The sequence below is a fragment of the Mustela nivalis genome, assembly GCF_964662115.1.
Source record: "Mustela nivalis genome assembly, chromosome: 3".
NCBI lineage: Eukaryota > Metazoa > Chordata > Mammalia > Carnivora > Mustelidae > Mustela > Mustela nivalis.
In genome coordinates, this window is record NC_139022.1 from 131,889,183 (window position 1) to 131,917,134 (window position 27,952).

At 40.9% G+C, this 27,952-nt stretch overlaps 1 protein-coding gene across 8 annotated transcripts in view; it reads left to right on the forward strand.

Annotated features, from left to right (window-relative positions):
* EBF1 (EBF transcription factor 1) overlaps positions 1 to 27,952 on the forward strand; it is a 383,907-nt gene that overhangs the window by 232,930 nt on the left and 123,025 nt on the right. For 4 of the 8 annotated variants that reach the window (XM_082724997.1, XM_082725001.1, XM_082724998.1 and 1 more), the window contains exons 7-8: positions 10,778 to 10,859; positions 27,378 to 27,519. In XM_082724997.1, coding sequence (XP_082581123.1) covers positions 10,778 to 10,859; positions 27,378 to 27,519 — 224 coding nt within the window. The remainder of the gene's footprint in view (positions 1 to 10,777; positions 10,860 to 27,377; positions 27,520 to 27,952) is intronic. The other 4 variants (XM_082724999.1, XM_082725003.1, XM_082725000.1 and 1 more) reach the window with 1 other exon arrangement.

The window sequence follows — 27,952 nt, forward strand, 5'->3', positions numbered from 1 at the left end:
GTCAAATATCCGCTTACTCTGGCAACCAGAAACTCCTTTCTTCTCTGTGGTTTGTGCTGTGAATGAGGTAGGATGGCTGAGGAAATTAAATTTTCTTCTTACTCAGAGGTGATTTAACATGTTTCTGTGCCTAGTTTCCGTGACACATGAAGATTTTTTTTTTTAAGGTTTTATTTATTTGAAAGAGAGAGACAGAGATAGAGTGAGCATGAGCAGGGAAGAGAGGGGGAAGCAGGCTCGCTGCTAAGCAGGGAGCCTGATGTGGGGCTTAATCCCAGGACCCTGATATCATGACCTGAGCTGAAGGCAGAGGCTTAACCCACTGAGCCACTCAGGTGCCCCAAGATGTTTATCTCTTTTCTGCAGTTCACTATTTCTGATGCTTAACACTATCAACTGCCTTACTATCAACAAGATTACTGTTGATTTTTTAAAAAATAAAGTAGGTATTAATTCTCAAGGTCCAATGTACATGAAAATTATTTGAATATCTTACCCCCTAACTTACTGCCACCAGGCAAGTTTCCCAGATAATTCTGATGCCGGTGACCTAGGCAATATACTTCGGTAAGCTTCCATAAGAGCAGGGACAAAGTTGTCTCTGTGCCTCTGCTTAGCACATAGTAGGGACTTAGTAAATACTTACTGAATGAAAGTTACTGAATGAATAAATGGATGACTTAAGGAAGTAGGCTGAACCAAGAAATAGCAAACCATCAAGAGCTTTGATCACTGGGATTTCAACAAAGTCATCAGAAGGGTATATAGAATTTTAGAGAGAAGAGATCCGTTTCATATTATTAGTTACATGTCCTTTTGTCCCTTTGGGTTATGCTTAAGTGTTTTAAGAACAATGGCAAGTTCAACTTACAGATAATATTTTAAATTTTGATGTTGGGAATTTTTTTGGAGTAGGAAATTGAGGACATCCGTGGTGTGGAATCTGCCCAGTTGATAGTCTTTTATGAATTATGCATATGTAAAACTAATAAATGATCTACATTTTATAAAGTGTGAGATGGATAGCTCTTAACTATTCTCATTTGAATTAACGGGCAAATCTAGAGGATAAAGACTTTGGCAAAGACACTCATTTTTAGTTCTTAATTTATCCATCACAGTATGAGAGCAACTTTCCCTAGGTTCTGTGCTGAATGATACTTCAATTTTTATAACAAGAAAGTTGTTTATTTTTCTTAAAGTAATCCCACTTATACAAAAAAATCAAAAGAAGAAAGAATCTTTGTGCTATAATTCAAAATTACTGCCATTAATATTTATAGACAATTGAAGTCAGATGTTCAATTTTCTGTTTTCTGTATACAGCTATACTAGATGCTGTGGGGAACAGAATGTCACTCTAAAAGGGTCTGTAGTGTCATGGAGAGTCACAGGATTACTTAAGTAACTGGAGTATGAGATGTGAAGACCAGTTGTGACGAGAGCTGTAACAGAGTGGAGGAGAAAGTGGTTAATTCTAGCTGGGGTATTTGGAAAGGTTTCATGAGCTCAGGGCATGTTAGCAGCATCTGGAGGGATAAGTAGAATTATAGGAAGCTGAGATGATGTAGAAGCAGGGAAGGCATTTCAGATCCAGGAATGCAGCCTGTGGTGAAGGCAGGAAGGAAACTTTACGTTCAGGGTATAGGATGGAACTCAATGGGACTGACGCAAAGAGTGCTGGCAGGTGAGGGGGGCCAGTGTGTCTGGAAGGGAAGAATCTTGCCATCTATAGGAACTTTGAGAGATTCATGGGTATTCAGCCTTTTTTGGCAAATGCTCAAATATTCCATCATCCTCACAGTCAAAAAGTTTTCCTGGAAGTTTGATTTTAAGTGCGTTCCTCCTGTTTTACTTTTCTTTTGGAGGAAAACTTGAACCAGAGTAATTGTGATCTTGATACAACTGGTATGAAGGGGGACCTAGTACACGTTAGGCTCAAGAAATATTTGTTGGTTGTTTAATGAATGGCACTGAATGTTCATACTTGATAACATCTTGAAGAAAGATGGAGTGTCCAGAAAAATCTCACATGCTTCAGTTACTATGAATTTGAACTTTTTGATCTCTCTCTGACGTCTATCACCTCCACAGGGCACACTCATATTGAAACCTTTTGAGGACTCAGGAAGAAAAGTGAAATTCTAACATGAGATTCTAAATGTATCTGCTTTAAAATTTTAAACACGTAGGTGTTAAACAGAGGGATGTCACAAGCCTTTGATTTTCAACCTGTGGCTTTCTGTCTGCAAAAAAGACATTCAAAGATAATGACTTATGACACTGGTATCTACATAATGTATAAATAAACTCTTGAAATGTCATTGACTCCTCCCAAGAGACCCAGATTATATTGGTTTTGCTTTAGCCATCACTCTCCCGATTTGGTTTGGCTCTATTACCAGATCCACCCACGGACTAGGTCTTCCTTAGAGTTCAGATGCATTCGAAATAGGCAAGAGTGGTCATGGGCAAAATTGAAACATCAAAATTTATAATTGGGAATATTCTAGTGACAACACGAGGCATTTTTATGCTGACTTTATCTCTAATTTTGAATGAATCTGGAAATGATACTAAGAGTATAGTCAGATATGGCCAATGATCTGTACTGCCATAATATAATTTGAATGAATACAAAAGACTAGTTTAATGGATGTGGTCTTTGAAGCCAAACTGTATACATTCAAATCCAAGCTCTACCACTCACTAGAGCTAGGGAATCCTGGGCAAATTATCTAAGTATTTTATCTCAGTATCTCACGGTGATTGAGATAAGAATAGAATTAGTACCTCCTAGTGTCGTTGTGAATTAATACATGGAAAGCACTCAGAACAAGGACTCCACATCGTATGTTCAGGTGTTTGCTGGAATAATGACTAAGTCGAGGCATTGAGACTCCTCTTATCTCACTTTTTCTGCTTGGCTTTTCGGAGTGTGTCGTTGTCATTAAAGCAATGGTGCCACTTGCATTTACCTCTTTTCCCGCCTGGAGGAGGATTTGTACTAGTGACCCAGGATTCCCACACCTGATGCCTGTCTCAGATGCTGTCCCTTCGTCTGCAGGAGTTCTGTGCTGGGTGATTCCTTGGCGATCATGTTCCTTGTAGTGAAAGCCGTTTATGACCTTAGTCTGTCCCCAACCCTGAGAAGGACAAACATACCCTTGAGTTTGTTTCCTGCCTTATTCCTGCTGTGGATCAGTCTATGAGGATGACTCCAAATGTCTGCCAAGGGCCAGTGTTTGTACCTTAATACATTTTAGGCAAGAAACACTTGGCACTTGAGTAGTAATCGTTGTATAAGAGTATCCCTGAAGACGAACGCCTTTTCTACAACTCCCAAGTTTACAACTCCTTGGACGTGTCATAATTTCTCACTTAATTTCCAGTCAGACCTTGCAGCAGTAGGTTATTAAGCTGACGCCCCTTTCCCCGTGTCATTTCTAAAGAATTGCGATTTATTCTTTCCCTGTTGGCCATTGGTTATTTGTCTCCCGTCTTTCCCTTCTCACCATCCTGATGCTTTTTCCGAGCTTTCAGATCTGACTTCTAGCATGAGGAGACCCATTTGCCGTGAATCCTTTTTCTTAAAGCTATTTTTAAATTCTTGGGTCTGCTGCTATTCTATCCTAACACTTTTTTTTTTTTTTTTTGTAAATTCTTGCCGCTAATTATGTTCTTCCATCAAGGCCAAACTCTGAGGTAACGAATGCTTTACACGTTGATCATGTTCGTCCTTTCAGACTGAGAACACTTTCCAGAAATGCCTAAGATCTGAGGGATCATGGCCAGGGGAAAAAGTAAACTCCTTGAAGTCAGTGGTCAGTAATACGGGTAGCCACATGCTCTCCCCTTGGGATCCCCAAGATAGTGCCACAACTTGGTACCACTCCACCTTCCACTGTGGGGAGAGAGAAGAGAATTTGCTTCGTCCGCAAAGAATCCCCTCCGTCATCATATTTCTCTCTTTCTTCTTTCCTTCCTTCCTTGCCTCTCAAACAGACCTGCAGGGGTTTGAGTCAAGGCAGATCCTCTCCCAATAGTGCATTTTAATATCAGAAAAGGAAAGGTCAGCCCGGTGGTGAGAAACCTTTGCCCTTATACAGGTTTGGCCTCCTCAGCCCGCCCTTGTGGCATCCTTGGGATTTTGGCAGACTTATGGGTATCATATTTTCACATGGATGAACTGTACTCTACAACTTCTTCTGTGTACCAGGAACCCCAAAGGGCTGACATTGAAAATACAGGTTTTTGTTTGTTTGTTTGTTTGTTTTTCTAGCTGTTTTGGCTCCCCTGTTTTCAAGAGAGATCTGTTTTTCATGGTTGTGACCATGGGACTCTTGTTTACCTCTCCATGGAAGATGCTCATGGGGTAGTGATGGTGTTTCTGAAACAGCCCCTGGCAGCATGAGAGGTCTGGGTAGCAACAGCTGCTTTCTGGTTAAACATTTTCAATTTGAGAGAATACTTGTACTCCTGGAAAGTCTTCCTTGGTTGTATCTGGGCGGTAGCTTTGGTCGTGAAGGCAGGCAGTTCTATGTTGTCGAGGCGAAGATGATGGAACGAACAGTCTATGGAAAGGACTTCTCCAAAAAGGCCCTTTGATTTGTGAGGCATTTCCCTCTCTACCCTCCAGTCAGTATGTGTGGGAGCAATTTGAACTTCACACAGAAAGGACCCCACAGTTGTTTCCACATAGCTGTTTCCTGTGCAGGGGCAGAGCGAGCCTCCGTGTCCTGAATATCTTTAGGAAAGATTATCTGCCACATAACCATCTGTGGGCATAAGTCAGAGAAACTTTTGGGGAGCCTTAAGACTGCAAATGGGGGTTTTATGTCTGGGTTTAGGTGTGCCTTGATGCTTTGCTTTTCCAGCCTAGACATTAGGACAGCAGCTGAAACATCCAAACGTGATTTTTTCAGAATTTGTGTGGGGGAGGTAAAAACTCAACCTGCTCACCCTAGATCTACTGCAATGCTTTGCATAATATTTAATGATGTACAAGCTGTTGCCTAATGGTCGGTTTTACGGTGTGCGCCCTTCAGTTCTGACTAGCCGGAGTCCTCCATGATTTAAGCTGCTACCTCCCTCCTTTATGTGTCTTGGCCTTGGGTAAAGCAGCTCTAGTCATTATTGTCTCTCCTTGGTTTCTTCTTTTTCCTTTTTGTAGGTCATTCAATGAAACCTATAGTTCTTGTCGGTCACATAGGTCTTTGCTTCTTTTCTTAACCTTAACATTCCAAGAGAAAAGAATCCTTTTTGTATCTGAAAACCTGAACATTCTTAGTGCTGGGTAGTGAGCAGTTGCCAGAAATAAATAATGATCCCTTTTTCTATGCTGGGTACAATTTAAACATTTCACATATGTTATTTCATTCTCAATGACTCTCTAAAGTGGGTTCTGTTATTTTCCCCATTTTACAGATGCAAAATTTGAGACTCAGAGAAGTTAAGTAATTTATCTAAAGTCATATAATTAATTGAACAATAAAGTTAGGATTATGATGAATGCCACACAGTGGTGCTGGAGAGAAGTATTGTTATCCCGATGTTTTAATAAGGCCACTGAGATTCAGGGAACTGCAGAAATTTATTCAGGCTTATCTTATCTCCAACCCAAGTTCTTGCTCAGCATTCTCTATTGCCATTTTTATTGTAGAAAGTTCTCATTTCTACCCCCTTGGAGGTCCTGGATTCTGTTTAACTGAACAGATTAACTGAAAACTCAACGTTCAGAACTGGGTTCTGAATTCTGTGTCATGTGCTAGGTATACAGAGATGATTTTTATTTGTTGTTATTTTATATCTTCATATAGCTGGAGTAGGTTCTGTTGGCTAATCAATGAATTTTCCTTTTGGGGGAGCCTAGAGGTAACTTTGATACCCAGTATTGTGCTAGTCAAATGTAAGGATACTCAATATACCGACTATCAGTTGGTAACATGTGATACAAGTAAACCATTGAATAAACAGTTTTGTTCTACAAATGTGTGTGTTTGGTTCAGTTAATATGCAATGATGGGCTAATGTCCTACATTAGCCTGATTGATGAACCTAGACACAACTTTTAATAGGATGTCACTTTGAGTTTTATGACTGTCACTTCCCTAATGGAGGTAGTAGACTGAAAGCTCAATAATAGCTCATATGTTGAGCCCTTATTGGCTTGGCTTTTGGAAACCTAACATTCTCTTGAAACAAAATCATGACTAGAAGCCAAGACATGTGGACTGTAGTTCTAGCTATCATAACTATTATAACTGTGGCTATTATCATGTCTCCTGATCTCTCAATTTTCTTATATGCAGGGTGAAAAAGTTATACCAAGTGGCAGTTCAGGTCACTTGTAAAGTCTTGTAATTCGTGGAAAAAACCCTTATACTGTAAGAAGTCCTTTGACCAATATAGGGTATGAGTTTAGTTTTGACTGTAGATAAATATTTTAGTTTTGTTGAGTCTTAGTTTTCTTGCCTTTTAAATAGGTTGATAATTCCTGGCATGCCTAATTTATAGGACTTCTGTGGAGCATTTGGTGAGTCCCTCGAGATAGAAGTGCTTTGAATCCTATAACACACCGTATGAACAGAAGATATTATTCATATTGAAAGTTAACAAGAAAGGTGTTGGGTTTCTTGCCCTACCCCTTCCATCCCCGAAAAAAGACTGGAGTTTGGTTCTGGTTGGGCTGTTTCCTGGAGTTTCTGGAACTCCTTGGAACTCCACAGGGTCAATAGGGGCTTTGTCCTGCCTCCAGTCTGTTTCCCACGGTCGGGAGAAGGCTGCCACACTCTTTCTCCTGACAACACTTTATCAAACACACCCGCCACACAAAATGTGGTAATTCATGAGACAAAAGTGAGGTTTTGAGTTACAATAACCTCTGCTTTGTTGAAAACCCCCTCGGAATCTGAGATCCTCTCCATAGGTCAGCAGACATGTGTGGGTCCTCCGTTTAAAAATGCCTTAAAAACAGCCCGATAAATCATCCCCCAAATGTGTGTGCCACGTCTAACTCTGTCTCTCAGTGGGGATATTTTTAACTCCTACTTCTAACTCCTCTTGGTTCCTTTAAGGAAGTGTGATCCGAAAGGGTCAGGCATTTGGCATCTACTTAGGGGAAACTTTGAAAGAATTCCTGACGCTCCCCCTGGGGTAAGGCTGGCTCTCCCCAAAAGAACGGGCCCTTCAGAGCGTCTTTGCCACATAAGGGCTTGTGTGAGGCCCCAGGCGCCCGTTGATGCCGTCTCTTCCCTGTGACAGATGGTCAGGACTTCAATTTCAGCAAGCAATCCACTGTTGAGAGGGCGGGCGGGAGCTTCTGCCAGCATGCCAAGTGACAGGGCAGCTTAGGGTAACAGGGATCTGGGGTGTGCCCAGCATAGCTTTTGTGCTAACGATGGGCTGGTGACAGGCGCCGCGCCCCTGCTCATCGTTAAGGCAGAAGATCCCCTGCTCCCTTGATTCTGTTTCTCTCTGGCAGAGCTAGTGTCCTGTTTGCTTGTCTTTCAAAATCCATTTTGGCACCAGATGGCTCCCCTCATGGTGGCTAGCAGTTGTCTGACTTGAAGATGCCAGAGGGTGTGCTGACAGCTCCTTCTAACACAGCCTGTATCTGGCTGTCGGGTCTGGGCTCAAATGTCTTCAGCACACCCCTGCGGCCGTATTATCGACCCTGAGGAACTGGGGGTGGGGGCCCCTGGAGGGAGGATGTCCATGATGTCTCCCTCCACAGTATTTATGCTACTGGTAGGGAATCATAATGCCAAAATGATTCTTATCTCTATGGTTTCACTTATACACACACTTATTAGTATAAATGCCATTGTAGTACCATGACTCTCAATGGTACCATTAGTACTAATATCAGTACAGCACTACTTCTATTATTACTAAAACTACTGTAGCCTAGTGGTTAAGATCACAGGCTCTGACCAAATTTGGATTCTAGGCTTGGAGTTCCTAAGCTTTGGGCAAGTTATTTAAGTTCTCTGAACCTCAGTTTCTTCATCCGTAAAACGGGATTAATACCAGAGGTTACTTGGGGGGTTAGCTAGGGAAAATGTGTTTGAAGTTCCTAGAGCTGTGCTGAGCACAGGTTAAGTATGTCATACATGGGAGCTGATGTTATTGCTGCCATAGTCACCATGCTTACCAATGCCTGGCAGTCTCACAGCTCATGCCTGCAATCACCTGATAAGGTAGAGCCGGTCACTGTAAGTTTACAGAGAAGGGGTACAGAGAACTTCAGTTACTTATTCAAAATCACACAAGTTCAGCTATTTATCCAAAATCACGCAAGTCAAAGTTGGGATATGAACCCCATTCTGGGTATTTCTAAAGGCTGTGGGTTACGGATTCTCACTGTCACTTTAGTGACAAAGAGTCCTCTCTTGAGGGTTGGTGTGGCTTTTAAAAATGCCCTTCCAACTGGCTTTACTTGAAAGCCAGTTTTCACATTTCAGATGTCTTTGGCTTTAACCCTAGTAAGATGGCAGACCCATTATCCTTGGATTTCACCACCTTAGCTTCTGAAAGCCGTTTTTGATCACAGGGCCACCCAGCATTGGCCTTCTGAGAGCTCAGAGGAAAGGACAGTACAGAGGCACTCAGGGTTGTGACTCCTCCTCAAACCTTTTCCCTTCCCAAGTCTGCCCTATTGAAAGGGGACATGAGTCAGGATCAGCTGATGGCCCCAGGGAAGGACAGAGTGGATTCCATTTTACAAATTTGGGCTTCAGTGGTGTCCCATGAGTCATTTCTCTTGTACGGAATGTTGATGAACTTTGGCCTCTGTGGAGAGAACCTGAAAGTAAGGTCAAATGATTATTCAGAGGCCAGCCTTTGTTGATAGGCAGTTGAATGATGTTGAAAAAGAGTCATTTTAGGTAAACGTTTACATTATATATATTTTTAAAGATTTTATTTATGGGGGAGAGAGAGAGAGAGATGAGCAGGGGCAGAGAGAGGGAGGGACAAGTAGACTTCCTGCTGAGCAGGGAGCCTGACGTGGGGCTCTATCAGGGACCAGGGAGGAGAGAGATTCTTCTGGGACCACGCTCAGTTCAGTATTCAGAAATCGGTTAAACTCAGTGCAACTTTGTACTGTGTTCTCATTTCTGAAGACCCCTGTGTTAGTTGCTTAATAGACTTTGTGCTCAGAGCTAAATTCAGACTGAGGCATCATGGCGTAATAGTTTTTCACAGATTACGTGTATCGAGGTGGGAATTTTATACTCCAGAGCAGGCTTGAATGGGAGAAAGGTGAAGAAAAGAAAATCCCTACAAGAATTTAACTGCCCAGTATTTTAATGCGTTCTAATATTTTTGGAAAATACGTGGGCCTGATAGCCATAGGCCTAAAAGAAAAAGGGGATGGAGAACTCAGGGTGGGTTTTATTTTTATTTTATTTCTTAAAATTTTATTTATTTGAAAGAGAGAGAGAGGAAGAGAGAGCATGAGTAGAGAGAGAGGTAGACAGAGAGGGAGAAGGTGACTTCCCACCAGAGCGGGGAGCTTGACATGGGGCTTGACCCCAAGACCCTGGGACTATGACCTTGGATAAAGGCAGCTGCTTAGCTGACTGAGCCACTCAGGCATCCCTCAGGGTGGTTTTTAAAATGCTTCTTTCCCCAAACATGGGTCAGTGGAGAACGAGTAGATTGCCAGCATGAATGTCCTAATAGAACCTTTGATACCTGCTGTCTTTCTGTGACGGACTTTAAAAATTACAACATAAGAAATAATTCAGGGAGTGCCTGGGTGGCTCAGTCAGTTAAGCATCCATCTTTTGGTTTCAGCTCCGGTCATGATCTCAGGGTCCTGAGAGTAAGTCCCATGCGAGGCTCCTTGCTCAGCCAGGAGTCTGCTTGAGTTTCTCTCTCTCCCTTTTCCCCTCCCCGCAATGTGTGTGTTCATGTGCCCGCATGCCCTCTCTCCCTTACACACAAAATAAGTACATAAATCTTTATAAAAAGAAATAACTCAGAAACCTATAAGGTGGCCATCTAATTTATCACCCACGATGGGGCACTTTTCAGAGTTAAAGTGGACACTATTAATACGTCCCCTAATATAGCCGGTATAAACCAGGTTCGTTCCTGGCAATTTTTTTTTTTTTTAATCACTCTAGCAAGTAAAACACATGGATCTCACTTTAGAACAAATTCAGGTACCAAGGTGGCAACAAAGTTCTTATTCAATCACGAATAGCTTTTGTCTACAGTAGGCAATATAAGAAAAACATGCAGGAAATATTTGAGAAGTCAAAGGACTTCAGTCAGTATGTGAATCTTATCTACTTCTGTGGGTACTACTAATTAAGGTATTTTATTTGGAGGTGCTAAAATAAAAAGTGTTTACCATCTCCTTATATTCATCTAACATGCATTTTGCTGGTTCATCATTTGTGAATTTATGGGGCTTAAATTACATGTTGTTGGAACCATGAGTAATTCTCAGGCAATTATACCCAATTGGAAACTACCTTAAATTATGGTGAAGACCTTCCCTCTGAGTAAAAATACTTCCTTGGGGGCTTAATTCTTTTGTGAGATCTGTTGGCAGCACTGAGAGTGTTTCCTTCATGGAGAAAGTCCAGCTTAGATGCAAAACAAGGGCTAAAGCTTCAAATAAAATATTGGGTCTAACACCTTTCTAAACATTTCAGAAGATACGTGGAGAACAGAACGTATAACCTAGATGTGACTTACTACTTTTTTTTCCCCTTCTGTGTCAGGATGGAAAAGCTAACCATGATGATTTGTTTCTTTACAGGTTCTTCTTGAAATTTTTCCTCAAATGTAACCAAAATTGCCTAAAGAATGCAGGAAACCCACGTGACATGCGGAGATTCCAGGTGGGTTTGTCTTGTCTTTCTTAAATCTTGATAATGGCACGAATATCAACAGAGGGTACAAAAAGTCTTAGGCAGAGGAAGATACAGAGTCTAGTTATTTCCCCAGAGGTGAGGAGCAGGTGAGACTCCTGGTCCCCCCGGTCTCTTCACTCTAGGAGTTGTTTTTATTAGGGGAGCATCAGGACCGAACCACCTGCGGTCATTGATTGAGACAGTGATGTCCTCTGAGCCCAGTTTGGCTTCCTGAAAGGACTCACAGACTTAAACCACTGCAGGTTAAGTAAAGTACATAGAAATGATGTACTTTCTAGAATTACATCCTCTTCTTCCTTCCTTTCTCTCTGTTGCCCTCTCCCAATTTTGGAAGTTGTCACAGTAATTGTCTATTAAAAATAGACCCCCTGAGGCAGCAGGGCACATCTAGAGTGTAATATGGGTGACCCTCAGTTCTGTGTCAGCAATGTCCTTGGATAGACCGTGTGAAAGTTCTCAAGCACCAGTCAGATCAGCCACCATTCAAAGCATGAGGGGTGTGTTTGCCTCATATAATTACACATTTAGTGACAGAAGAAGATGTGAAAGCAAAGTGTTAATTTTGAAAGCACAAAATGGTAGTTAGGTTTTAGGAAAGGTTGCTAAGTTCTAGATACTGGCGCTTCTCAAAATCGAAAGTGTCAAGAACCCCCCAGGGATCTTGTTAAACTGCTAATTGAGGTCTCCGGTGGGCCTGAAACTCTCCATTTTTAACAAGCTCCCAAGCGATGCCAATGCCACAGACTGTGCTTTGAAGAGCAAGGTTCTAGACTTGTGTTGCTTTCCATCTAATTTTATGGGTAACTCATTTGCATGGTCAACGTTAGTTGTCGTGCAATATATCAGAGTAATGACGTGTGTATTCACCCATATGGTCTTTCAGTGAAAACAGTCTGGTGTTGAAAGTATACTCTTAGGTATAGCCAGTCAGCTTTAAGTGTAGATTGAAATGTATGGTCTCTGAGAGGATCTTGAAAAACTTCCCCCTCTGATGGGGGAAAGGTTATGGGATGATTCTGAACACTGATTTTCAGACGTCAAGATCTCTTTGTCTCCTAGACGATACTTTTTTAAGACGTGAGACTTATTCATCTCACAAAAGAACAAATTCAGTAGAAAGAAGACATTTTCTCCCAAGAACCTGTATCACTTTTGTAAAATCATCTTGGCCTCACCACCTATTGTCTTGACAGAGATGGGTACAGAGAATCCCTGAATCTAGTTTCCTGGAAAATGTTTCTCCTGGCTAGTTACTGACCCCAAGTTAGAAGACTTGAGTAATCTCCTTCCCACATAGGACTTTTTTGTGTGTGTGTTGAGATGGAGTTGGCTTTGCTGCTAAACGACACATATGATGCCCCAGTGTGTTGCTCCATGTCCTGCAACATGAGGTTGGGTTTCACTATAAAATGTTTTGCATCTTGTTTTGGTCTTGGGATGAGCCATAGCTTGGTCCCTTGACCAAGCTTGGGTTAGGAACAAGGCATATCCAGGCACGAACCAATTCATGTCTAGTAAACATGTCCAGTAGACACATGTCATGCCTTATGAATATCAGGATCCACTTTGCTCTGCTTCTCAGGGCAACAGACTTAGAGGTGCACTTTGGTGACATTGGGAATCTAAGAGTATTTTTGTAAGACTTCTGGGGCCTTATTTTTCCCTCAATGGACCTGTTAGTGAAATGTCTGAAAGCCTTAAATTATAGAGATGTAGCTCTCATAGGAGATGAAAAACCACCTCAGTCTATTATTTTTGAGTATCTAGAAAGCTTTATTTTTGCAGATAGTTGTTCTTCATTTAGTAGAAAGGCTACTGAGATGAGGGGTGGCATGAACTGAATTTCTGGAGAGCCTCAGTTTCATCAGCTCTAAAATGGAATAAAAATTATGATTCTTCTTATTTCACAATATATAAATGACAGCATTTGTATGCATAACTAATTTGCAAATAATAAATAGAAATGTTAGCTTTTGGGGAAAGTACTTGTAATACACAAAAACTGGGTCAGTATTTCAGTACAGGGCTTCTCAATCGAGGCACAAGTGCCATTTTAGACTAGACAATCCTTTGTTGTATGTGGGAGGGCGGATTTGTCCTACACACTGTAGTATGTTTAATAGTTCATCACTGGCCTGTACCTGTAGAGGCCAGGAGAGAAATTCCCTCAGCCCTTAGCCTAATCATGACAACCCAAAATGTCTCCAGACATTTGTAATGTTTTCTGGTTGGGGTGGGGATGCAAACTTACCCCTACTTGAGCGTCATTGGTCTAGTCTTATACCTAATGGTTTCTGACAGACTCTTCCTGGTGACAGTGCTATAGTCCCAAAGAGTGCTCTTTTTTTATTAAGCATGAGAACTGCCTGACCCAAGGTCCATATGTCCTTCAAATACATGTGTTCTTCCTTGTGAGTCTCCAACCATCCTAAAGTAGGTAGACTTCTCTAAATAGGGGCAGCAACCTTGGCCACTACAGAGCTAATTTTTGAGTTGAAGAAGAGCTCTGACCATCAGCAAGGACAAATTCCTTACTGGATCTCAGATTTAAGCAGATTTGACCCCATCACTCCGTCATCACTTTCTGGGAGAGAATAGAGGGAGCCTATGGCAGAAAGAACATTAACTCAGTGTTTTTTGTTTTTTTGTGTGTTTTCTTTTGGTACACATTTAATTAATTATAATTTTTCCACAATTAGCACATGGTCTTATGCATGTAGGCATGTGGATGTTTATGCAGTTGAGGAATGAGTTAAAATAGCACCTCAAATATCCTTACCAAACCTTTCTTTGTTTTCCCCAGTGGTGTTTTTTCATTAATATTATGGTCCTGTATGTTTCTCTGCATCATCTCATGCTGGTAGCCATCCCATCCTTCTTGAGCCCATCTTTTCCTTGGATTCCACAACAACATTCACTCATTCTCAGCCTCCTTAAAGGGATGCTATTTGTTTTCTCTCCTGTATATATTGAAATTCCCTAAGTTTTCTTTTGAGATCCAGATCTTTTCCCACTTTGTAGGAATCTCTTAACTATCTCCTTCATTCTCAGCATATTAACCACTGTTTGGACACTCAGAACTCCTGAGTCAGGTTCCCTGAGACCTGACATCCAAATCCAGACCTAGCTCTCCAGCTGCCAGTTGGAAACTTCCAGGAACTTCAACTCACTGAACCCCAAAGTCCATTGTCATCACCTTTCTTTTCTTTTTTTGTGCTTCCTTCAGAATTTGCCTTCTCTTTCTGTGTTCCCTATCTTGGTCTATTTCCATTTATGTTAGGGCTGGGGAGATGACTGTTTATATCTGTGTCTACATTCAATGTGTTCCACATAGGTGTATATAAATATACGTGCCCATACATGTGCCTTGACATACATCTGTGGACATTGGCCATGATGGTGATAATGATGAAGCCAACATTTATTAGGTACTTATTATGTGAGAGATATCATGCTAAGTATTTTACATGAATTATCATTTTATCTTCACAATGTCCCTGTTAGGAGTGTACAAATATTATATTTATAAAATGTAACTTTACACATGAGAAACGGAGGCTTAGAGGAATTAAGCAATTTGCTCAAAGTCACACATCTACTAGGTAGTGAAGAGGCAATGATTCAACCCAACCATCTGGCTCAGATGTTACCTAATGTGGAACACTAAAAAAGCTGACCAGAATCTGTAGGGGGACACTTATTGCCGAGAAAATAAGGAGGTCTCTCAACATCTGAGAGTCAGAGTGGCTCTCCATGAATATGTGCTAGAACCTCAGGAAAGCCATGGAGAGGTGTTTGCCCTATAACAAGCCTGAAGCTACTATCTGCCTGAGGACTATTGGAATGCCACCAAAGTTCGTCAGGCAGAATGGAGTTGCATGGAAGTAAAAGAACATGAGCATTGTTTCTGAGCAGAGCTACAGTGTTGGCCATTTTTTTGCTTATATGAACCTTAGATAAAGAAGCTGTTAACTCAGAAGATGGCTCTAGCTTTACTTAACCTATGGAGGCTTGGGTCCCTTCTCCAGAGCAAGAAAGACCCATCATATAGATGAAGCATGAGTAAAGTGACCTCTGATATCTCAGAGAACTCTAGAAGAAACCATACGGAAGTTCCCAAATTTTAGGACTTGCCCAAGAAGGGGGAAATTAGGCTTCCCTGCAGCTCCCCTGGCTGAAAGCAATGTGTCGTAGAGACACTGGTTGAAGGTTACCTGTGAAGAAGACACACAATTTCCATCATTCCTCTCATAGTACCCCAGTAAGAAGTAGGTTTTCTGTTGCGACCGCCTTTAAGGAGGAATAAGAATGTCTTTTTGGCATCAGAAAACTCTGGTCTATCCTTGACATCTCAATGTGGCTTTTCTCAGTTATATTGAAAACCTAAGACCTAGAGACATCTGATCGAAAACGTGCTCTCCTGACTATTAAGTGAGCTCTCTCCAACACGCGTGGCTGCCGTTTTTCTCTCATCTCATTTTGTATGCTCACCAGGCCACCCCGAACTTCATACAGCCACGCCAGAGCGTGTCTCCTCTGAACAGCAATCAGGGGCCTGTGTAGGTGACTGAGGAGGACATAAGAAAGGTTGTTGATCTCTTGACATGTAAAGACATTCTGTCAAGCAAACTCAGCCTCACAGCGGCTGAGCTTCTGGTGTGTAAACAGAGACTACTTAATTACACAGGTCATGTCAATTAGTGTGACCTTAGCGTTTTCAAGAAATTAATCACTTTCCACAGAGCTCGGCTGTGTCCATACTTTAAGGCATTATGGAATAAACCTTGTAGAAAATCTGGTATAGTCTTTTTTATTTTTTTCCCCTCCTTCTTCTTAACTTATGATGGATGTTTTCTTTTGAAATCCCCAGGCTGTAGCTAGGGTAACAAACTTGCTTAAAGACAACAGTAGATACAAGCTTCATTCAGTCCTGGTGGGTTTGAGGAAGTGGGGAGTAGGAGGAGAGTGGGGGTAAGCTGGGATGGAAGCAGCTCATGACAGGGAGAAATTCACTGTGACTAAATGAGCCTGTTTCTTCATCTTGACACTAAAAAGATGCTAATGTCGAAGGACTGTATTAAAACCATGTCTTGGGTCTGGTTTTTAACTGACAGGAGCTAGACAATTCCAGGTGAAGATTTAAATCCTTATCAATAGCTTTCCTTGTTGGGGCTGGCAGAATGAGGATGGCAAGGGAGGGAACATGCATCGGGTACAAGCTGTCATCACGCCAGATGACTGTGGACTGTGAAGTAAGGTATACATTTCCAAATTCATCTTATCTCTTCAACAAAAATTTGTCCGTAGGCTACAAATCTATATTCATGTATAAATGTTAGATGCATGACTGTGGATGAGTGTAAAATTAAGATATACTCCTTCATTCATGTGCGCATGCACTCAGTAGAATTTATTGACATGGCAAGTGGTAAACACATTGCCAGGAACAATAAAGACAGGGTGTTTGTCCTAATGAAGCTCCTATTCTAGTTGAGGTCTATTTGTTAGGATAATACTAGCTGCTATAATACATAGAACAAAGAATCTAATGGCTCCCACACCACAGGTCATTTCTTGTACACATCAAAGTACAAGGCAGGTGTTCTTGGTGGGCGAACAGGTCTCATACATAAAGTGACTTGGGGACCGGGGCTCCTTTTGTTTTGTGTCTCTGCCATCCCCTAGAGCCTTGTTGTCTGTCCATCCAACTGAAGGGCAAAGACTATATAGAGGGGACTCATGAACTTCTTAAAAACCCGCTCTTAGAAGTGACCCTTGTCAAACATGTCCATATTCTATGGGCTAGTAGTGTGTCCCCTGGCCATGTATAACCACAGAGCAACCTGCAAATGTCTATTTGTACGGCCCACACGGGACAGAACACGGATGTGCGGGTAAGAGATGCCACCAGCTGCTACGATGTGTACAGATGAGTAATTACAAATCATCAAAACTTTTCATTATTACTATAAAGAATATTAATAATATAAGAGAGAACACATGTGGGATGGGGGTAGGAGCCTAATTTAAAGTGGGTGACCAGGGAAAACTTTTGAGGAGGTGATATTTAAGCTCTGAGCCAAAGGGTACGAATAAACCATCCTGAGAAGCGCCCGCAGAGTCTTCTGAGCGGAGAGAAACTTCCAGCTCCAAATTCATGCTTATCTCGCGTTTATTGGAGGAGACAAACAATCTTCCTTCACTTTCTAGTCACTTGGAGTGGGGAAAGGAAATACGAGGAGAAACCACCAGGTTACCATCCCAAATCCCCACCAAAGATGTGTTCTTTTAAAAATGATGGCCCAGGAAGTGACAGTAAAAGGCAACTCTCTGCTCTTGTTTTTGGTGAATTCTATAAATTTTGGAGAATCCTTGTTATTTATTCAAAAGCCTACAGAGGCTCTGAATCAATATATTATAAGAGATCATCAGACAATTCTTAAAATACATGTCCTACCTCTGCAGTTTCAGTCTGCTTTTAAAAGCACTTAAATAAAGAAAGAAATATTTGTATCCTTTTTATTTCTCTCCACTGTCCCTTACCACCCCCCACTCCCGTTACATTGTTTTGACAAACAGCACATCTTGCAATTAAATTCTTTACCAACAGAATGCTAGGGACCCAAGCTGCAATCACTCTCTTCATACAGAATAATTTCAAGATGCAGCAGGCTGATTAATTATACTGAAAGCAGCTCTAATGATAGTTTCAGAATACAGGATTAATTCGCATAACATGGTAAATACAAATGGTGGATTTTCAACCTGATATATTAAACCATTATGGCTTGTTGGGCAAATATGTGTCTTGGCATGAGCCTTATGCTGGGCTTTGGCAGAAAATATGCATCACTGAGAAGGAATCCTTATGAACGCGATTTGATGACTGGTGGCTCTGCATTTCGAGGAAATAAATTTCTACATTAAGTACAGTCGCTATTGAAGAAATGTAAAATACGTGAAAGGATAGATGTTTAAAAGTGTTTGGTGTAGATCAGGGTTGCCAGTGGATATTGCTTCTGGGGATGCCTCTACTTAGTGAGACTTACCAACAAAAGATATTCTTTCACTTTTTAAGTTATAACTTCCTGAGCTTTTATTACATATGAGACACCGTACAAAGTGTTTTGCATGGATAATCTTATTTTTCCACTGCTCATTCCCTTGTTTACTTTCCTCCAAACAAGTGCATTGGCCTCTCTTAATTTCTTTCATTTCTCTTCCTCGGATACACCAAACTCATTTCTGCTTCAGGATCTTTGCACTTGCTATTCTGGCTTCGGAAACTCTTCTGCGGCTTCATTGAATAACCGGCTACTTCTTTTACTTAGATTTCAGCTAAAAACATCACCTCCTCAGAGATGCCTGCCTTAATCACCCAGTCAAACATAGCTCCCACCGAGGTATCACTCCATCCCCATCTTATTCTCTTCTTGGAACTTTTCACATTCAGAAATTTGCTTAATCACTGTCTGAAAACCCCTTTTTGCCTCTGATAAGTGCTCAGTTCTTGGTGGACAAACAATTTATCTGTCTTGTTCATTGCTGCCTCTCCTTAGAATAATGCCTGGACTATAATAGGCTCACAACTCTTTCCTCTGATCTACTGACTTATCTAAGGCTACAAACTGGTAAGTGATGTAGTTGGAGTTCAAACTCAGGACTCTCTGACCCTAGAATCTGAGCTGTTGACTAATATGCTTTTTTTTTTTTTTTCTCCCAGTTTTCTCATCCATGTGTGATGGTCTCATTGGTAGAGAGCAGACATGGCAATTCTGTATGTTTTGGCTCGCTGCTACTTAAAATAGCCAGTGGGAACACATACACGGAGAGTACCCATTAAATACCAGTGACACCATCTAGAGTCATCAAAGGTTTCCTGATCCACAGAGGGAGGACCAAGGTTCAGGTCACGGATGAGCTTTTATGTTGAGCATGTGTCACAGTTCAGGAAACAGAAGCTGAGTTTAGTTTCCAAAGATCTGAATGAGTTTAGCATACATATCTGAGCATCGAGAAGTGTCCGCTTTTGTCTTACTGTTAAGAAAAGAGATCTTTTTGCCTTGAGCCTTACAGAGTGGATTTAATTCCGTCACTCTCTCCCTTTCTCTCCAAGTTCCACTCTGTTACATCCTGTAGGTTCATGCGTCCTCCATAATTTTTAATGACTTATTTGGGATCTTTCAACCAGATAGAAACTAGCAATCAGGCAGTTTTCAGAGACTATCTCATTCCGTATCAGTCAAGGATATTTTAAAGGACAAAGTTAATGAAGACCTGACTCCTAACTGCGGCAGACATTTTTATGTATATAATACTTAGAGTGTAGTCAGTCATATACATCCCAGCTCTATGTCCTGGGAGACACCAGCAGAGTCAGGGGAGAACAGACTTCAGCCACAACTTGTAGCATTTGTGTGGAGAGGCCAGAGGCCGCGGTGGGTGAGAAGTGGACCTAGAGTCTGAAAGTTTCCCTCCAGGATTACCTCTGCTCTTAATTTGTCCTATGACCTTGAGGATGCTTTTAAATCTCTTGGGCCTCAGTTTTCCATGCCTCAAAGAGAGGTGTTAGACCCATTTGCAGTGCCATGACTACTGAGGACTTCTTTTTATCATTTTCTTTTCTGAATCCCATGTGATGACGTATTTTTTGATCCTGATGTTTATTTATTTATTTATTTTTAAAGATTTTATTTATTTATTTAACAGACAGAGATTACAAGTAGGCAGAGAGGCAGGCAGAGAGAGAGGAGGAAGCAGGGTCTCGTGAAGCAGAGAGCCTGATGCGGGCTCGATCCCAGGACCCTGGGATCATGACCTGAGAAGAAGGCAGAGGCTTTAACCCACTGAGCCACCCAGGCGCCCCCCGATGACGGTTATTAAGAATCACACACTGTTTTAAAAATTCAGAGTCCTGTGAATCCATCAGTTCAGGGCTTCTCACAGACAGGAGATAACCAGTGTTTCCAGGTAGAGGATCTCATCCTATAGCGACAAAGGAAACTGACTGCTTTAGAATGCAGCCTTCCTAAGGACAAATTTAGGGTTCCCACTCTGCTGTGTTGTTCCTATTACTACATTTGAAAACTCTTAGTTGGAAGCTACTAGGTTGGCTGATTTCTTAGGCTTTTGACTGTAATGTTCAAGGAGTCTGTAAAGAATGGCTCAGCAGACAGGGTAGAGAATATGGTAGAACACCCCTGTGTAGGGGGGAGGGCAGAAATTTGATGACATAAAGACTTTATTTTGTAAAGCAGTTTTAGGTTTACAGAAAAATGAGGAGGAAGTATAAACGAGTTCTCATAGAAACCCTCAATCCTTTCCCCCATTTTCCCTATTATTAATATGTTGCATGCATTTGATATACTTATTAGAGTAATGTGCCATATTGATACAGTTTTGATAACACAGTATAAAGTTTATAGTTTATACTAGGATTCATTTGTATGTTTTGTATTCTGTGGGTTTGGACAAATGCATGGTGTTATGTCCTCACCATTACAGTATCGGATAGAATGGCTTCCCTGCCCCTGTGCCTCACCTGTTTTTCCCTCCCTCCCCCTGGCAAACTCCTGGCAAATCTTTTTATTACCTCCATAGTTTTACCTTTTCCAGAATGTTGCACAGTGGGAATCATACGGCTTATAGCCTTTCCAGATTGGCTTCTTTCATTCAGCACTATGCATTTAAAACTGCATGTCTTTTCATGGTTTGATAACTCATTTCTTTTTATTGCTGTATAATATTCCTTTCTGTGGATTATCAGTTTGTATGTCCCTTCACCTATGGAAGGGCATCTTAATTAATGAGACCTTTTATGTAGTTAAATTTTTTATTGATATAATTGTAGATTCATATGTAGTTGTGTGAAATAATACTGAGTGACCCTGTGCACCGTTTGCCCAGTACCCCAATAGTAATGGATTGCAAAACTATAGTACAATGTTACATAGTATTATACAATAATCATGCTGGATTTGAACATTGATAAATCTTCCACCTTATTCAAATTCCTCTAGTTTTGCTTATAGTCATTTACATAGGTATATGTTTTTAGTTTTGTAAGGTTTTATCATGCGTAGGTCTATGTATCTGTCACCACAGTGACAATATCGGGCATCGCCATCATCACAGGGATCCTTCCTGTCATTTTTTCGTAGTAGCCATATCCACATTCCCTCTGTCCCGAACCCTTGGCAAGTGCTAATCCATTCTCTATTCCCCCAATTTTTAAATTTCAGGAATGTCAAGTAAATGGAATTACTCCGTGTATGACTTTTCCATGACTTCCATAACAAAACATCACAGACTGAGTGGCTTAAAAATGGAAATTTATTCTCTCACAGGCTTGGAGGCTGGAAATCCAAGATCAAGGCATCAGTAGAGTTGGTTTCCTCTGAGGCCTCTCTGCTTGGCTTATAGATAGCCACCTTCTTGCTGTGTCCTCACATGGTCTTTCATCTTCACGCATACACTCTGGTGTTTCTCTGCTTGGCCAAATTTCTTCTTCTTAGGACATGGATCAGATTGGATTAGGGCCCACTCTAAGAGCCTTATTTTAACCTAATCATGTCTTTAAAGGCCCTGTCTCCAAAGACAGGCCCATCTTGAGGTACTAGGGATGAGGTATTTAACATGTAAATTTGGTGGGGAAGAGGGTAGGGAATAAGCCCATACATGCAAGATGTAGTATTTTGGTACTGGCTTTTTTCACTCAGCATAATTCTCTTGAAATTCATCCAGGTGTATCAATAGTTTGTTTCTTTTTATTGCTGACTGTTATTCCATGGAATGTCACTCACTGCCTTTCTATTTCGTGTACTCCAAGCCAGTGCATTTAATGCCTTATATTAGGGGTCCTGAATTAATGCGGACATAGAATACGTTAAACCCAGAGGTGAGAAAGTCATGTAACAGACCAACTTTAGCACCAGTTTCTTTACACTGAGTTACCATATATTAGCTTTGAAGACCAAGTTTATAATTTTATATCCATTCAAAATTAAGTTGTTAAAGTAGTTATTTCTTGGAGGGAGATACTTATTACTAAAATATTCTAAATCTAAACATTGCAATCATTTTTGTGGTCTAATCTTCTTCTTAATTCCAGATTTGTTATAGAAATGTTTAAAAATACAGATTTTATTTTTTTATTTTTTATTTTTTATTTCTTTTAAAGGTTTTATTTATTTATTTGACAGACAGAGATCACAAGTAGGCAGAGAGGCAGGCAGAGTGACAGAGGGGGAAGTGGGCTCCTCACCGAGCAGAGAGCCTGATATGGGGCTCGATCCCAGGACCCTGGGATCATGACCCAAGCTGAAGGCAGAGGCTTTAACCCACTGAGCCACCCAGGTACCCCTAAAACTACAGATTTTAACTCTTTCGGTTGCTTTTGTCATAACCCTTTCTTCTACATGAGCTGCTACTTTTGTTAATGGGATTTTGCACTCATGACTGAATTTAGCTGCTTTTGTCTTTTTGAGAATATGCTCATGAGACAGAGATTATGGGTCATGAATCTTAGATAATTTAGTTTATTGGGGACATACAAGGTCTCTTGCCTGATATGAAGAAAAGAGGGACAGCTTGAAGAATGGTAGCAGGAAATACTAACCAATAACAAAACTCTCAGAGAATCCTTCATTCATATGAAATATTGGGGAAACAAGACTGTATTGATAAGATGTCTAATTTGTAGATTTTTTTCAAAAAATCTGTCACTGAGTTCTAGAAAGGAAAATTATATAAACCAGTGAAATTTACAATTTACATGAGGCCTAAATTACATAGTGACATATGGTGAGCACAAAAGTCTTTAGAATTATGCAATCTCATTGTTAGACTGATAAAGCAGTGAACATATTAGGGATAATTTTTGTATCCTTTTATTTAAAATAACAGTTTATACAGGGTCCTCTTTATGGCTTCAGATGATTAGCCCAATACATTAACTTGAACCTTTTGGTCAGTATCACCAACAAAGTAACAGCTATACTACTACTGCTACTAACATTTGTTGAGTGCTCAGTTTGAGCCAGGAACCCTGCTGGCCACTTTCAGTAATGTAAGCCTCACACAACCAGGCACTGTTGTTAGTATTTCCACTTGAGAGGCAGGAGCTCGGTGGCTAAAGGTCAAGTTAACCTGGTCAAAGTCAAATCAGCTAGGAAAGCTTGGGTGTCAAGAATCATCAATTTTGTGTTGAATTGTTTCTTTTTTTTTTTTTTAAAGATTTTATTTATTTATTTGACAGAGAGAAATCACACGTAGATGGAGAGGCAGGCAGAGAGAGAGAGAGAGGGAAGCAGGCTCCCTGCTGAGCAGAGAGCCTGATGCAGGGCTCGATCCCAGGACCCTGAGATCATGACCTGAGCCGAAGGCAGCGGCTTAACCCACTGAGCCACCCAGACGTCCTGTTGAATTGTTTCTAATCCTAAATAGGTAGAGGGGTAAAATTGTAAAAAAAAAAAAAAACAACCTTTAGGGATAGCTAGGTCTAGGATAAAACAGAACATTCTGAACCACTGAGATGAGGCAAGAAACTGAAAATGTTAGTGTACAATCTCCAAAGTTCATGGATACCTGCAGACTTCTCTTCTGTGTTTTTGTTTGTTTGTTTGTTTGTTTTTTTAATCCTCTCATGCTGAATGCCCTCACTTGGAGGGCTGGACCTAGATAGAAGGTATCATGGAACACACTGCATGTTCATCGACATACCTATGGACTGCTATATTAGAAAGCTATGTCTTAAATAGAATAATTCTATAAAAATATAGTCATCAAAAATACTTGTATATAACCTTAAACATGTCCACTTACACTAATACCTATTTCAGGAGATATCATTTGGACATTCTCCTGAATCACTTTGAGCAATTTATTTCCAAACCATTCTACAGCAGCACTGTCCAGTAGAGCACTCTAGAATGAGGAAAATGTTCTGTGCTGCCCTGTCCAATATAGCAGTCTCTAGACACATGTGGCTACTAATCACTTGAAATGTGGCTATGGAGACTCAGGAACAATGGAATTTAAAACTTTACTTTAATTAGTTTAAATTTAAATAACTACATGTGTGGTTCCTATATTGGACTGTACAATTCTTAAGAGTAAAGATTTAATTTAACAGATATCATAAAATTCTAAGTATACCTGTTCCTCATATTCCCTTCATCTCTTTCCCAGGGCAGGAGAGTGAGGAAGGGGTTAGAGAGGGAAGTGTTGAGTCCAAATGTAAAATCATTTTCCATGTTTACCTGTCCCAAATTCAAGCTGTGTTTTGTTGACAAAATTTGGGAAGGTTGAAGATTTGGCAGGCCTGTCTGTCCCCTTGCCTGCATGAATGTGTCAGCACCTCATTAATCTTGTGTTAAACTGTAAAGGCCCTTTTCCTTCCCTCTATGGGCCTATTTTTAAAGGACACTTCAGTGCCCCCTTTGCATCTCACAGTTAGATTTTTAAAAAATTTACAAGTTGCTCTGTGGATTAATTTCAGCATATGTTTCATTTAAATGTATCTTGATCATTTCCAAATTGGAATGAGAGAAATTATTTGGAAGAGAGGGAAGTTAAAATGTTTAGTCATGAGTTTCTGTGAGGAACATTAGGTGTTTATTTTCTAGAAATTAAAGACACAAGGATTCTGTTTTATCTTTCTCCAATTTTAAGGGAACTTTCAATGAAATGATTCTATCACACATGTGGTCTTGGTGATCCTTTTTTTGTCAAGAAAAAAAACACATAGGATGTAATTTTTTTTTTAACTTAACTGCTTTTGTGATTTTTGTTCAATGTAGGAATCAGATGACAATATCTTTAAAAAATACTGAGTATTTTAAGCTTAAGCCTGTAGCATTTCATCTTACAGGTGCATGGAGAATTGCCATTGCCTTTTTTTTTCCTCTTAAGACAGACATCTAGAATAACAACTTTCTGCATTTCCTGACACTGGAAACAGATACCGTTTGGGATTCCTTTTATAGTTTCTTCTGCTAACGACTCCAGTGACCACTCAATTGTGGTCTCGTAGTAAATCAAAAATTCTTTGAAAGACCCAGCTTTGTTATATAATTGTCAATGTCCCACCTCCCTAACTAAAAAGAAAAGTGAGTTTCTGTTGCCTTAAATAATATGGACTCTGTGTTGGTACATAATACTTTTTGAAAATAAAAGAATGGACCGTTTTCTTCTCTTCCCCCTCCTTTTAAATTAACCTACAATTGATGAGGCATACACAGAACCTTCAGGCTGTGTCAGATCTGGTTGGTCAATCATGAAGAAAGAGAAAAACCACTTTGCAAACTGCTACTTCAAATGTACTGAGTCCTTCCGTCAATGACTTGCCCTAGTTGGGATTTTGGTTTTCACAATGCTTGAGGCAAACACCCGAGTCCCAGAATGGACTCTCAGTTGTTTACTTTGTATTTTAATAAAATAGATTTAAAAAATAAAATCAGGGGAGGCTCCAGGTCTGGCTGGGGGTCATGGAAAAGACCTTGAGAGAGGACCCTTAGGAAGGACCCCATAGAAGCCCTGCCCTGCACTCATCCCTGGGAGACCCCAGGGTGGGATGACCAAGTGTGTAGTTTCCAGAGTTCCCCGACTTCTGCATCCAGGTCTGAAAGACTGTAGAGGCTCCATTTAAAAAGCAGGGTCTCAGGTCTGTGTAAGAGAGGGCAAGGAAGAAAACAAACAAAAACTAATAACTAGATCAAGTCAAATGGGATCAGATCAAATGAAATCAACCCCACCATAGAACTGGGAGCAGAGCTTCACAGGCTGGAGTTCTATACCATCTTTGTGGCCGCAAGAAAGGAACTCCGCCATGTTTTGGCCTAATGGGTTTAGATCAAAGATGTCGACGGTAGAACTTTTCAGTATGGCTGACGTTGGTGGGGGGTGGGAGGCTACTGAGGAGGGCCCTTTGCCAAGGCAGGGCTGACAGTTTGCAAGCACAGGGCAAGGCCCAGCATCTTGCCCTCTGCCCAACTCAGGGGACGAAACTGAGGCATTGCACAAGACTCGAAGTCGGAGAAAAGGCTTCCTCAGAAACTGGGGCCTCAGTATGTGCCAATCCTTGTAAAGCGTTTCACCTCTTCAGAGGCTAATGCCTCTCAAAACCAAGAACAATTAAAGCGAGAGTCTTTCCAAGCAACTGGGGAATTGAGCAAAATAAATCAGAAATCCTCAGCTTTGGCTCTGGAGGCTTGCCTCATTATGAGAGCAGATCTATTAGCCCTCTTGCCTTTGTCTTTCATTTCTCAAGTGAGGTGATTCTAATTAAATTAATCTGCATGTCAATCTATCGGTGATCAATCAAAGAGCCTGAGGTCTCCCCTCTGCTGCAGGGTGCTTGCGGCTGACAGGGGCTGATAATGGAGGAAGAAATAAACTGTCGAGGAAAGTTAATTAGTCAACATAATAGGTGGATTAAACGGGAGCTGGCTGATTGCTGTTTCCCGTGTCAAAGCACGAGGTGGGAGCTGAGGCTGCAATTACAGACAATTATTATATTTGGTTGTAAGAGGTCGCATGAATAAACATATCTCTGTGGGTTTCAGTTTTAATCCTCTCCCCCATTTAATATAAGGAGAAGTGTAGGTCATTTCTTCTCATTGTTTTAGTCAGAGTTCTCTGAGAAAACACCTCTGCCCGTGTCCCTTCTGGCAAACTAGGCTCAGAGTGGGTTTATGAGATGGCCAGTGTATCCGAATTATACCGAGCCACCCCATTTCTTCTTCTTCTTCTTTTTTTTTTTTGTTTTTGTTTTGTTGTTGTTATTGTTGTTGTTTGTCTGTGAAACAGAGCTAAGACCCTTAATCAGCAGGGATCTTTTGGGGAGGGAGTGGTCTGGTTAGTAGTGGTGATGGTGGTGAGGCCAGGGGGAGGGAAGTTTGGTCTGATTCATTGAGGTAATATGGGAAGAGAAAAGTACAAGAAACCCCAAAAAGGCACCCGGGAGAGAAAGCTGCCTCCTAGCTCTCACTGAAACCTCTTTTTTTCATTTCTCTGTCCTCTTAACCCTGACACAGTGGGGCGTGGGGGGGGGGTGAGGGGGGTGGGGGAAGGGGGTGGGAGGAGGAAATATTTTAAAGATTCAAAAGATTTTTATTTGCATGATCAACTGTGATATCTGCTTCAGTGTCTAAACTGAAGGGTAATTTAGGTGAAACACAACCACCGTTGTGTAAAAAAATATGCTAATAAAGATCCTCTTGTTAAAATTATGGTTAACAGTGTACCTTCTGCTGTATAACTATAAACTGTGCAATTTTACTTAAAACTGCATCAAAAGCGTTCCATGCCAAAGACCCACTCATCAATAGCTCCTCTTGTTAGACTTGTACAGCATAAGCACCAGTTATTATGTGAAATAGCTGTGCAATTTTCTTCAGCTCCCAGCTGTTATTTATTTAACTTGAGTTTATTACCCTCCATGCTTTTATATTAAAATGTTCATTCATTTCTCTCTTCTGTCTCCAGGTCGTGGTGTCTACGACAGTCAATGTGGATGGCCATGTCCTGGCAGTCTCTGATAATATGTTTGTCCATAATAACTCTAAGCATGGGCGGAGGGCTCGGAGGCTTGACCCCTCGGAAGGTACGCCCTCTTATCTGGAACATGGTAGGCAAATCATTTTCATTGGTTGGCATTGCTACTTTAACTGTGAATCTATTTGGTTTCTTTCTTCCAACTCCACCACATTTCCTACTGTTTCCGATTTCCAATGTTCTGTTGAAACGATGCTGAAAGCAAATATTTAAAGACAGGAAGATACCTTTGAGGCCCACCCTTTCTTGTTGCACATCTCTATCCTGGAAATGGTTGATGCTTCTTTCCTTCTGGTTGAGAGAGGGAGGGAGACCTGGACCACTTTACTTCAAACTGCAGCTTGACTGAAAAATAAAGGAGGGACAGAGCAGGGTAACAAATATTGTGGTACATTTTGAGTTTACAGCTGACTTGGTTGTATAATGAACTCTATCCTCTTTACAATGCCACTGGTGTATTTCTGTAACTTCATATTGAACTTCATTTGGAGATAAAGTCCAACGTC